At 33.2% G+C, this 12,677-nt stretch overlaps 2 protein-coding genes across 2 annotated transcripts; one reads left to right on the plus strand and one right to left on the minus strand.

Moving 5' to 3' along the window:
* Positions 1-657: 657 nt before the first annotated feature.
* Positions 658-3,023, plus strand: LOC131643717 (elongation factor 1-alpha-like). The gene is made up of 3 exons (XM_058914016.1): positions 658-816; positions 1,297-1,787; positions 1,871-3,023. Exons 2-3 carry the CDS (start codon positions 1,326-1,328, stop codon positions 2,750-2,752), a joined length of 1,344 nt encoding a protein of 447 aa, XP_058769999.1. The 5' UTR covers positions 658-816; positions 1,297-1,325; the 3' UTR covers positions 2,753-3,023.
* Positions 3,024-5,461: 2,438 nt separating this feature from the next.
* LOC131650293 (uncharacterized) lies at positions 5,462-7,319 on the minus strand. The gene is made up of 4 exons (XM_058920009.1): positions 7,262-7,319; positions 7,074-7,151; positions 6,360-6,981; positions 5,462-6,152 (listed from the first exon to the last, which is right to left on the minus strand). The coding sequence occupies exons 1-4, from the start codon at positions 7,317-7,319 to the stop codon at positions 5,462-5,464; spliced, it is 1,449 nt and encodes a 482-aa protein (XP_058775992.1).
* Between the last annotated feature and the right edge of the window lie 5,358 nt (positions 7,320-12,677).

The following is a 12,677-nucleotide window of genomic DNA, read 5'->3' on the forward strand; positions in this document are numbered from 1 at the left end:
CCCTTTTATGTTTTGGGTATTCATGTAACTCTTTGCTATAAGTGTCACTAAGTGAGCGGTTTTTTAACATGTGTTGCAACTTCTTCATGTGCTATTTTTTATATGTTTAAATTATTAAAAAAATAAATAATTTTATATATTTTGTGGTATTTTTTATTTTTTTTAACTTACACAAGTTATTAATAAATTATAAATGCAGAAATTAGTTAAATAAAATTTTTATATATACTATTAATAACAATGAAATTTTATCTATTCAATAATATAATTATAACAAAAAAATTTTAAGTATAAATATTTATAAAATATATAATTTTTCCTAAAAAAAATTAACCTGTGCCTTGCACGGATCTAAATACTAGTTATTATATTGATTGATTAATAAAATATGTGAATTCTTCCACTACATGTTTATTTATACAATCATCTCCACCATGTGATCACTTAAAGGAGTTGTGAGAGAGGTCTTTAATATTTAATGTGTCCAACTCTTTATAGATTTTTTTATTGAATTAAAAAATATTACAAAGTCTACAATTATATTAAAAAAAACGTGTTATTAAATGTTTTTAATATAATTTATTGAATGACTTTATTAGGTCAAATCACAGCTAAGATTAGACAAAACCTTAAAATGCTCCCTCTACAATTGTTACGCCGCGGCGGAACGAAATAAAAGAAAAAGGGCAATTCCGTCAAAATAAAAGAAATAATTCTACTATATAAATCCTGTAACCCTGAATTGGCACTACCAGTGCATCTTATTCTCATTCTTTCCTCGTACCTAGGGTTTTAGCGCAGCTTTCACACTCAAAGGTAAATCTCTCTTCTTACGTTCATCATCGATTCTTATCATCGATATCATCGAATCATAGGTTTTATCCTGCATAGTTTAGTGTACATATCTGATTGCATAGGATCATTAGAAATTGTTTTCTTTTTTGTGTTATGGTTCCTGTATTTTCTATTTGTTATTCGATTTCGATAATCATGATGGAATTTATGTGACTGTTTCATGATTAATTGTTATTCTGAATCCTGGTGTGATACTGGTTTATGTTTTTTGAATCCTTATTTTGAATTGCTATATAATAGGATACATCTAATATTGTTGAATAGTGCACGTGTTTGTTTTTGGATTATGATATACCTTCTCGATTCAAACATGTGTTGCTGAAGTGAATTGTATATTATTTTGATTTGTCATATTGTTGTTTGTTGCTAGTAGTATTTATTTTATTGTTGAATACTGAGGTTTGTTTTACTTATGGATTGTTTTCTGTGATGAAATCACAGATCGGTTGTGTTTTCAAGCTTAAGGACTAATGGGAAAAGAGAAGGTTCACATTAACATTGTTGTCATTGGCCATGTCGACTCTGGCAAGTCGACTACCACTGGTCATTTGATCTACAAGCTTGGGGGTATTGACAAGCGTGTCATTGAGAGGTTTGAGAAAGAAGCTGCTGAGATGAACAAGCGTTCATTCAAGTATGCCTGGGTGCTTGACAAGCTCAAGGCTGAGCGTGAAAGAGGTATCACTATTGACATTGCTCTCTGGAAGTTTGAGACTACCAAGTACTACTGCACTGTCATTGATGCCCCCGGCCACAGGGATTTCATTAAGAACATGATTACTGGTACCTCCCAGGCTGATTGTGCTGTTCTCATCATTGATTCCACTACTGGTGGTTTTGAAGCTGGAATTTCCAAGGATGGACAGACCCGTGAGCATGCTCTACTTGCTTTCACTCTTGGTGTCAAGCAGATGATCTGCTGCTGTAACAAGGTAATTTAGATTTTCACCCTCTTTTGCATTGATATTTTCGTGAATCTTTTATACAATTACTCATTGTTTTTTATATTATGCAGATGGATGCCACTACACCCAAGTACTCGAAGGCTAGGTATGAAGAAATTGTGAAGGAGGTTTCTTCCTATTTGAAGAAGGTTGGCTATAATCCTGACAAAGTTCCATTTGTTCCCATCTCTGGTTTTGAGGGAGACAACATGATTGAGCGCTCTACAAATCTTGACTGGTACAAGGGTCCAACCCTTCTTGAGGCCCTTGACAACATCAACGAGCCTAAGAGGCCATCAGACAAACCCCTCCGTTTACCCCTTCAGGATGTCTACAAGATTGGAGGAATTGGAACTGTGCCTGTGGGACGTGTTGAGACTGGTGTCATCAAACCTGGAATGGTGGTGACTTTTGCTCCAACCGGACTGCAGACTGAGGTCAAGTCTGTGGAGATGCACCATGAAGCTCTCACCGAGGCTCTTCCAGGTGACAATGTTGGATTCAATGTTAAGAATGTTGCTGTTAAGGATCTCAAGCGTGGTTTTGTTGCCTCAAACTCCAAGGATGACCCGGCTAAGGAGTCTGCAAACTTTACCTCTCAAGTGATCATCATGAATCACCCTGGTCAGATTGGAAATGGTTATGCCCCTGTTCTTGACTGCCATACCTCCCACATTGCTGTGAAGTTTGCCGAGCTTCTTACCAAGATTGACAGGCGTTCTGGTAAAGAGATTGAAAAGGAGCCAAAATTCCTGAAGAATGGTGATGCTGGTATTATCAAGATGGTTCCCACCAAGCCCATGGTGGTTGAGACATTCTCCGAATATCCTCCACTTGGTCGTTTTGCTGTGAGAGACATGCGTCAAACTGTGGCTGTTGGAGTCATCAAGGCTGTGGAGAAGAAGGATCCTAGTGGAGCCGTCAAGACTAAGTCAGCATTGAAGAAGAAGTGAACCGTGCAGGATGATACTTGGTTTGTGGTTCCTAGTATTTCTATTTCTCGTCTAGTTTTGTTTTTTGGATTAAGTGTGAAGTCTGCGCCGTCATCTCGCAGCTTTTGTTCCCAGAACTGGGTTCTAGATCGACGGTGGCAGGACTCTTTTCTTTTTCAAGTTATGGTTTAACAATTGTTGTGTCTTGTGTGAACACTTGAATTTTATAAGCAGCTATACTCTGCTTATTTGGTTATCAAATATATCGACTATATGATGTTTCTGTTTTTTAGTCTTTGGTTCTTCTAAGTTGTTGGGCCATTTATACGAAGTTAATTTTTTGGCCAGTAAACGCATTATGTGGTAATTTCACGACGCAGGGTGATTAATTGATATAATCATGTCAGAAAAAAACTTATATACTTGTCAGCCACGCATCTATAGTGTCATGTGTATTTCATGGTCTTAGGAAGTACTATATAGAGGGAATCACCACCTAGCTTCTTGACATTAAGCACCACTCACATATTCTTATTAAATTTAAGTGAAGCCATATATTGTTTCTTAAATTTAATGTGTAATATTATTTATCTTTAAACTTTATTTTAAATCGATTATAATTAAGATCTTTGATTTCTATGTCATTTTGAAATATTTTACTGTTTAGATTATTTAGATCTATTGCAAAATTAATATTTTATAAATCTGTAACGAGACATCTGAATAGTTTTATCTATAATTATTTATACTCTTTCAAATGAACTAACAAAATATAGTTATCTGATATTTTTTAGCACATAGAGAGGTCATTTTATAAATGACCTGACCATGAAAGTGTATTATACAGTCTTTTGGTACATCTTATAATTTCAGGTTAATCACAATTTAAATACAACACTTGCATACTTTTCAACTCAAAGATGTATTGTTTTAAAAGAGAATAAAATTGTGACATGTTCTAACACTTAAAACGATAATATCTCATTGATCTCATATGCTTGATGATAAACTATTTTAGAGATAATTGTTTCAATATATTTTAAAGTCTCATATTGCTTGAGAATTGAGTCTCATATTGCGAATTGAGGTCGATGGTAGTTTAAACACATCATTCATACTTCTCAATCTAACAAGACACAATTTTGAATGGACAAATTATGATGGGGTTTCGTACTCAAAGCTGACCTTTTTAAGCGTTTGCACTACTTCAACGACATTGCAATCAATCCCACTAGATTCCATTCACTCCATTCAATCTTTCGCACAACATCTCTCAAGCAATAAGTTTATCATTTTCTTTCTATTTTTGAGTTGTGATGTGATACACGTATTAGGTAAAATAGGTATTTAAAATGCACTAGTTTGTAGTTACATTCAAAATAGATACTTTGTTTAGACATACATATAAATTTGGTGTTTAGGGAATTGTCTGTATTTTCTATAATTTCTACTATCACACATTTTAAGGAGATACATCCTTGAATTTTTCTAGATTTTTTTCCTTTCTAGTTTTACAGAGATGCGTCGTTGGTTTTTTTAAAATTTTCTTTTATGTTACACGTAGACACATCTCTGAATTTTACTTGCATTGATTTTGATATTGTTATAGGAATAATGATTGGAAATCAAGACAGGTTGAGGCATGATCGTGTAACCCAACATGCATCCGTTCGTAATTAGAGAGAAGTGCGCTCAAGGCCGCTCGTTAGTGCTAGTTCCTTTGACGCAGATAATGGTTTTTTCCACAAATAATGTGCATTGAGGTCATACTTTTGACACAACAATATTTGTGGACAAAGACAACCTACAATGATGTAGTATATTCGACATACTTCACCGTTTAGAGCTGATTCACGAGTATAACTGAAGTGTTACATGTTTGGTTTATTTGTAGTCTAAACTAGATGAAATTTGTCTTTAAAATATAATATAGATGATTGAAAGTTGCACACTATTTACAGTAATGTATTTGCAGCCTTTCATATTTATAAATATTATTTAATTATTATATTTCAATAATAATTGCAGCCTTTCATATTTATAAATATTATTTAATTATTATATTTCAATAATAATTACGTGATCATATATATAATTAGCTGTCTATAAAATTAAAATACACATACTAATCAAATAAGAAACCGTACGATAACAAATTATCTCTTCTCATTTGAAGAGTGTTTAAGGATTAAGAGTGTTAGAAATATTCACAAGCATACACGTGTTAATCAATTGTTTCTACACTTTTGCATTTCAAGATTATCGCAGTCACTGTTTAAAGAGCTTTGCTTTCTCTTTGGACTTGTCCTTAGGGGCGGAGTCAGGATCAAAATCCAGGGGATTCCCATAATGAAAATAAAATATACAAAAAGTACGAAAAAAAATTAATGACATAAAATATGATAATATTACTTAATAAAAATGTATTAGTATTTCAATTACAACTCAAAAATAGAAAACATTCTAGTCTAATCGTAAATGCATTCTTCTCTTGTTCATCCCTTGGAAACGTTTGATGATATCCATATCATCGATTGTATTAAACACCTCTTTCTCCACAAATGTCACTAAGCAATCATTTAGCCATGGATTAGCCATTCTACTTCTCAACTCATTCTTAACATATTTCATCCCCGAGAATACTCGCTCAACACTTGCAGTGGCCACCGGTAAGGACAAAGCTAGTTTGACAAGTGTGTACACAAACCTAAATGTCTTATGCTTCTTTGTTCAAACAAGAGTCCTACAAAGTTCCGAGATGCCAGTCAAATTGGAAAAGTGATCGTTTATCTTGACACTCTCAATATAAGTCTCCAATTCACTAGACAATTCCTTATCAGTAAGATCCTCAAAGTCATTTGGGTACAATCTTGCCAATCTCACAAGTGATTTAACGTCAAATGATTCAAATGAATAACAAGGACTCAAGCAAGCAACACAATTGATCAACTCAGTATTTTCAGGTGTAAACCGATCATTCAACTCTTTCAATACCACATCTATGACATGTAAGAAGCAATCATTCTTGAAATAATGAAAATTTGTAACAAAAGGAGCAAGTCGTTTGGATTTCTTATCTTTAACATACCGAGACTCCATGTCAGGCACATCAATTTCAACATTACCACAAGAAGCCACAACTTGCTCATAAAGTGTTTCCAATCCATCATCTCTAAATTCTTGCAACTTTTTCTTGCATATTTGGACAAGTTCCATGGCATGCACAATATCTTGATCCCTATTTTGCAATGATTGTGACAAATTATTTGTCAAAGGTAAAATCTCAACCATTAAGTGCAACATAAACACAAAACTAAAAGTTTGCATAACAAGTAACAAACTTTTTAGTTCATCCTTAGAATGACTATCACTTTTTAAATCTTTGAATACTTCAATAATAGGAGTAAACAAATCAACCAACCTATTAAGAGTTCGAAAGTGAGATCCCAACGTGTATCACCCGCTCTTGCAATGGACAACTCTTGATTTAAACCACTACCAGTTTCCACCAATTCTTTTTCAATTAGATTTGAAAAATGAGCAACTTGTTTATTCCGAAGTAGAGCTTGTCTTTTGTTAATTAGATGACCGTAAGAAAGTGACAATACGAGACACTTCACAAAAAAACCAATCAACATCTTCATGCTTTCTCGCCATTGAAACAAGAGCCAATTGAAGTTGATGAGCAAAACAATGGACATAATAGGCTTGCGGATTTTGCTTTTGAATCAAAGTCTTCAAACCTCCAAATTGACCGCGCATATTACTTGCTCCATCATACCCTTGACCTCGAATTTTAGATATACACAACCCAAACCCCGACAACAAACATTCAAGAGCCCCTTTAAGCGATATCGCACTTGTATCCTTAACATGAACAATGTCGATAAATCTTTCTACAACAAACCCTCTAACATCAACAAACCGCACTACAACAACCATTTGTTCTTTACTAGAGCAATCGCCAGATTCATCAACAAGAACACAAAAGAAACCATCTCCAATTTCTCCAACAATCTTCTTAATAGTTTCAACCGCACATGCATTTGCAAGTTCTTTTTGAATAATAGGTGAAGTCATCTTACAATTTCCCCCACCACTTGTTATTGCTGCAGCTATTTTCTCACTATTTCTTCCCAAGGCTTCTACAAATTCTAGGAAATGACCCTTATAAATAGAATTTTCACCCTCATTATGTGCCCTAAATGCCAATTCGCCTCTAACAAGATATTTGATTGCCTCAAGTGATGCTTTTAAACGAAAAGATAATCTACTTCTTCTTTTGAACTATATTTTACATAAGAAAACTCAATACTCTGCTTTTTCTTCATAAGATCCTCACATGCTTTCACACACTTTTTATGATGACTATTCGGTTTCTCACCAACATGTTTATCCAACTTATGCTTTAGATTCCAACCTTTAAAACCAGTCACCACAAATGCATAATTACTAGTACCATTGTAACACACATAACAAGGCAAACAAAAAACAACATCTTTTTCTACACTATATTCCAACCAGTCATACTCTTCATTCCAACTATATTGAAAAGAACGTTCCCTTCCCCCAATATTTGTGGATTCATATTCAGTTAATTTAATTTTACATGGCACATTCACGAGGTAAACTCTTCTTACCTCATCTTGATCATTTGATGATACTCAAGAATTTGACTTCTTTTTCCAGGATCCGTCTCCAAATAAGCCCCTTTTTTAAACACCTTATATGAAGAATGAGGTTCTGGTTCTACGCAGGGACGGACCCAAAAAATTTACATTGTGGGGGCTAAATAAATTCTCATTAAAAAATAATTTTGTGTATTATTCTAAAGTAAATGTTTTATGTTTTGAATTTATATAAAATTGAATAAATTAATATTAAAGAAGATTAACTTATTCATATTTCTAATTTTTTCTTTCATTCATAACTTTTTAAAATAATTTGTGAAAAATAAAAAAATATGCTCATTGAATTATAATAAATGAGCATTAAGAGATAAAGCATTAAACATATAAAGATAAAATAACAAGAGAGGTATATGCAGTATATTTATAGTTGTTTTTTATCAAATTAAAATATATGCATAGTTTAAAAGATTTTGAAATTTAAGTGGGGGCCTTTGACTACACACCAATTGGTGTAGGTTCGTCCCTGGTTGTACGTTATTTGAAGAGGGGACCGAAGAAGGTTCTTCGGGATGCCCATTTGAAGGAGCAAGCTTCTTTGGCTCTGGAAATCTCGGTTCGGGTGTAAAGTATTTGAGCAACATTCTACAATCACAATCAAAATCCAATTAATTTTACAATACAAAATTTCAAATCACAATTATAATTAGAAGTTACAAGGTTTGGACTTTGGATTCAATAAAATTCCCATGATAGATAAAAAGAATCAAGAATGGAAGTTATTATTAACATAATATAGAAACTTGAAAAGCTTGTTATTTACATAATAAAGAATCAAGAATAGAACTCTGAAAATTGTTCTTTACATAAGCTAAATTGAAAATTTGAAAAAGCAAATAGAAACTTATTGTGTGAGAGAGACCTGCGGCTGCTACAGGCTGGAAGTGAGTTTGTTGTTGTTTTTATTAAACCTAATCCTAATGTAACAACAAGGGTTAAAGGGGAGGGTAAATTAGTAAAAGAATTAAAAAATGAAGGGTATTTTAGAGAATACCCTGTACCACTCTACATTCGCCCCTGGTAGTATTACTATAATCCTTAATAGATAAATTAGTAGATTCTAATTTATATGAACGCTAGTTTGTTAATTTGATTTTTGCAATAAAGTATGATTATAGTCTTTATTGTATAAATATATTGTCTTGCATTGATTAATTATTGAATTAATTCCAACAACATGCACCTATTTTCTTTCCTCCATGTTTATGGCCTTCTTTGTCAAGGAAAACTTCTTTCTCAATTGATCTATGAGGGCGGGTGTTGGAGAGACTTCTTTCATTAGAAAATTCACCATGCCAATAAAAAATTCAACTTTTTGGGAGGTACAATGAATATGAGCTAACCTTCTTGGATGTCAATTAGACTTCTTGTCTTCTTCTTATGACAAGAAATTAGACAAGAAATTAAATCCCTAATATAAGAGGAGTTTCCACATCTTTAATCATATCAAACACCTTAAAATCAGTTAGGAAGATGAATTCATTTACTTTCACTAAAACATCCTCAACAATGCCATAAAGAGTTTTCTTATAAATGTCAACTATTGAAGATATATTTTTGTAGGATGCACACCATTAACTCTAAACTTTATAATTGAAAAAGGAACGAGAATTATGCTTGGTCTCAAATCACACAATAGCATAACCTTTATAAGGTGAAAATACTAGGTTCTTTCAATTTTAGTGCGAGCTTCTTTTGCATAGTGGCGTTACACTTTTTCATTAAAAAACAACATTTTTAATCCTTCAATTTCTTCTTGTTTTTTGGACACCACTTCAAAGACATTGCATAATATGAAACTTTATAAAGAGCCCTAGTAAAAAGGAATATAGATGGGAGTTTTTTTTTTAGACTATAAGAAAATCTTCTTTTTGGGATTTTTTTTACGAGAAAAAAAACGCTTTTCATACAAAGCAACTAAGAAACAGAAATCCGGTACAACTCCAAACTAGGAATGCTCCCATACCAAGTTCTAGATCCTGCAACTTTCCCCACCCCTACCATATGATGAACTTCAATTAACGAGTATATACTCAAGTACACTACGGAAGAAAATTTAAAGTGCGACAACAGATCTCGACAGTCCTGGGCAATGTGATTGATATCAGCAAAAGAAATCATACAATTAATACAGTCCACAATGTTCATCGAATTAGACTGAAAGAGAATGCTCTCTATCCGCAAGTCATTGATAAGTTAGTTTAATAAAAGTTGATACAATTTGGTTTCATCATTTACTTTTGTATTATTGTGAATCATGACTCGTCTTCCACCAAATTTTGTTTCTCTGATTTTTTTCCTCATATTCTTTTTCCTTAACCATTTTCTATCTTTTTTCCCCTTCAATTCATGGAGGAATTTTCTTCACATTATATTGTTCCACCAATTTCACATTCCTAGTAGATATTGCATTGTAACTTTAATTCTTAAGGTTACTACGAGTATTCCCATTAAATCATCTATTTGATTGTGCTGCTAATTTACTTGACGATCAACCAATTTGAGTCTCAATATTTTTTATAAATGCTTAATTATTTATGTTAAAATTTTCTTGACTATGCTTCAAGAACAGCCAGTTAAAAGACATTTAATCTTTATAAAAATAATAAATAAATAGGAGTTAATATCATTTCAATTGATGTTACAAAAGTAATTAGTATTTTCATCGTGAAAAAATATTTTTGACTAGTAATTATTCCAAAAAAAAACTATCGATTATGCAACAAAACCGCTCATGCCAGATTGCCAGGCAATGGCGCTATGGAGATAGTGAATGCTAGCGTTAGCCCAGCCATCCACATTGCAAGAGCTCTGGGCCTTAGTGTTGATATGCATCATCTTATTGACTAGTGTATGGTTTTAAGGAAGGACTTAATTTCTGTTGAAAATGTAATTCTTTGTGTCAAAATACCATTTTGACAAAGTCTATTATTGTCGAAATGCATTATGTGTCGAAATGTCGAAGAAGTGTATCTCGACATAAATTTAGACTTATCTTTATTTCGTATTTTTTAGTCGAGTTAGGTTAGTTGGAGATTGCTTGGTATGTAAGCAATCCCAATCTATAAATAGAGAGGTACCTTATCATTGTAATAATGCAGTTGCATAGAGAAAAGATTGAATAAAATCTCAGTTGTGAGCAGAGAGAATCTCTGCAGAAATATTTTTCCTTTCCCCTTTTCTCTCAACCCATAATTTTTCATTTCATCACCCAATTCATTTTTTTCTTCTCTCATAATCATTGTACAGCGGAATCAAAATGCAACTAAGGTGTGGTTAATTCACTTGAGTGAAGAGCAAAAGACATAATCAATCAGAATAATTGATTCTTATTCATCAGGATTAATTCATAAATCTCCAAGTTTTGAGTGTAATTCCAACAACTGGTATCTAGAGCATTGACTGTGTGATTATTGGGAAGCATATCACGCTGAATCATCAGAATGAGAATTTTCCAACAAGTCTTCCAGTTATGAAATATACGAATTATGAGAATTGGTGTAAGCAGATGAAGATTATTTTTTGCTATCAAGATCTTTGGGATCTTGTGAAGGAAAGGGTAGTGTCACTTACAGAAAACGCGATGGGTGAACAAAATAATACACACAAAGAATTGAAGAAGAAAGATTATAAAGCTCTTTTATAATTCATCAATGTGTTGATCCTGCCAATTTTGAAAAGCCTCAGGAGGACTCCAACCCTTGACAATTGCTTCCAGGCTTTGCTGTCTATAGACTTAATGAAAGTCATCATGTGTGCTTTCCAATAGTCATAGTTGGTTCCATCCAGAATAAGGGGTCTATTCAAAAACCCACCCTCGTCCTTGTCCATTGTACCAGAAAGTATCTTTCTTGAATCTCACCCAGAGTCAGAGCAGAATGCATGCTCTAATACCAATTGAAATTCTGGCGTTTAAATCACAAATGTCATAAAGGATGTTGAGACAACATTTTCCAAACACACACAATGACAAGGTATAAAAGTGTAGTGTAGAAACAATAAAGAATACAAGTAATTGTTCACCCAATTCAGTATCAACAATACATACTCTAGGGCCTACCAAGTCAGGGTAATTGTCTATTAAATAATATCAATTCAAAGCTAAACTCCCCCGTTTACCACTTCTCACTTAATCACTACCCGTGCTAACTTGTACCTAAGACTCACCTAGGTATGAGACTCACCTCAATCCCCCTCAATCACATCTGTGATAACAATTACAAATATTAGAAGACACACTTCTAAAACACAGTCATCTGATGCTTAAAAGCTTATGAATGAGCATAGAACTTACAACTCAATAAAATACCAAACTCTTATATCAATATGATATAAGAGTGGCTCACAATAGACAAGACTGCCCAAACCCTAACACACTACGCTGTAAGTTCCCACAAAATATTATGTCCGATGCTTGATATAAATAACAATATTCTAGATTGAATTTGGGCTTTAAATCGTTGCAGAACACTCCTGAAAATCTTCCACAATCTTCTCCATGAATATAGGACATCAAATATTAGATTCCTAAATATTCTCCATATTTAGTAACTAATCAAATAACTTGAACTCATAGACCATCTCTTATCACTTAATTCAAGCGCCACATAGGATTGCACAATATTCCAAAATATTCAGCACTTGTACATCAACTAACTTCAACTGATCCAACTGTAGCATAACAGACGCAATGTCGAATGAACTCTGCATATAACATCTTTTCTCGACATGTCTTCATTAGTTGCGTGCAACATTTTATTCAACATGTTCTCATAAGTTAGTTTTACCAAACATAATGACAATAAAAAAACAGAGAATTAAAAGACAATACTCTAATAGCTAAATATATTGTTGATGTTTTGACTATGAGGAAAGATGGCAAAAGGTCAGTAATGTCCAAAGTATTATATATACCAAGCATGAAGATTAATTTGCTCAACATAAGGTAGTTGGTCGAAAAGAATTACAAAGTGTCGATTGAAGATTAAATAATGAGAATTCTCGAATCAGGTGGAATGTTAATCTTGAAGGCTCATATGTCTCAAACTAGAACCATCAAGATTTAACTTATTGTGATGGAGCACAAGTGCCTTGCAACCGCAGTTAGCAGAGATGAATGAATATGACACTAGACTTGGCCATCTAAACTTCAAATACATCAAAGATTTAAAAATAAGAAATATGGTTTCAGGGTTACCAGAAATCGACATTTCGAATGAAGTGTGTGAGGAACGTGTGCAGGCAAAACATCACAAGAA

The sequence above is a fragment of the Vicia villosa genome, linkage group LG1 (genome assembly GCF_029867415.1).
Source record: "Vicia villosa cultivar HV-30 ecotype Madison, WI linkage group LG1, Vvil1.0, whole genome shotgun sequence".
NCBI lineage: Eukaryota > Viridiplantae > Streptophyta > Magnoliopsida > Fabales > Fabaceae > Vicia > Vicia villosa.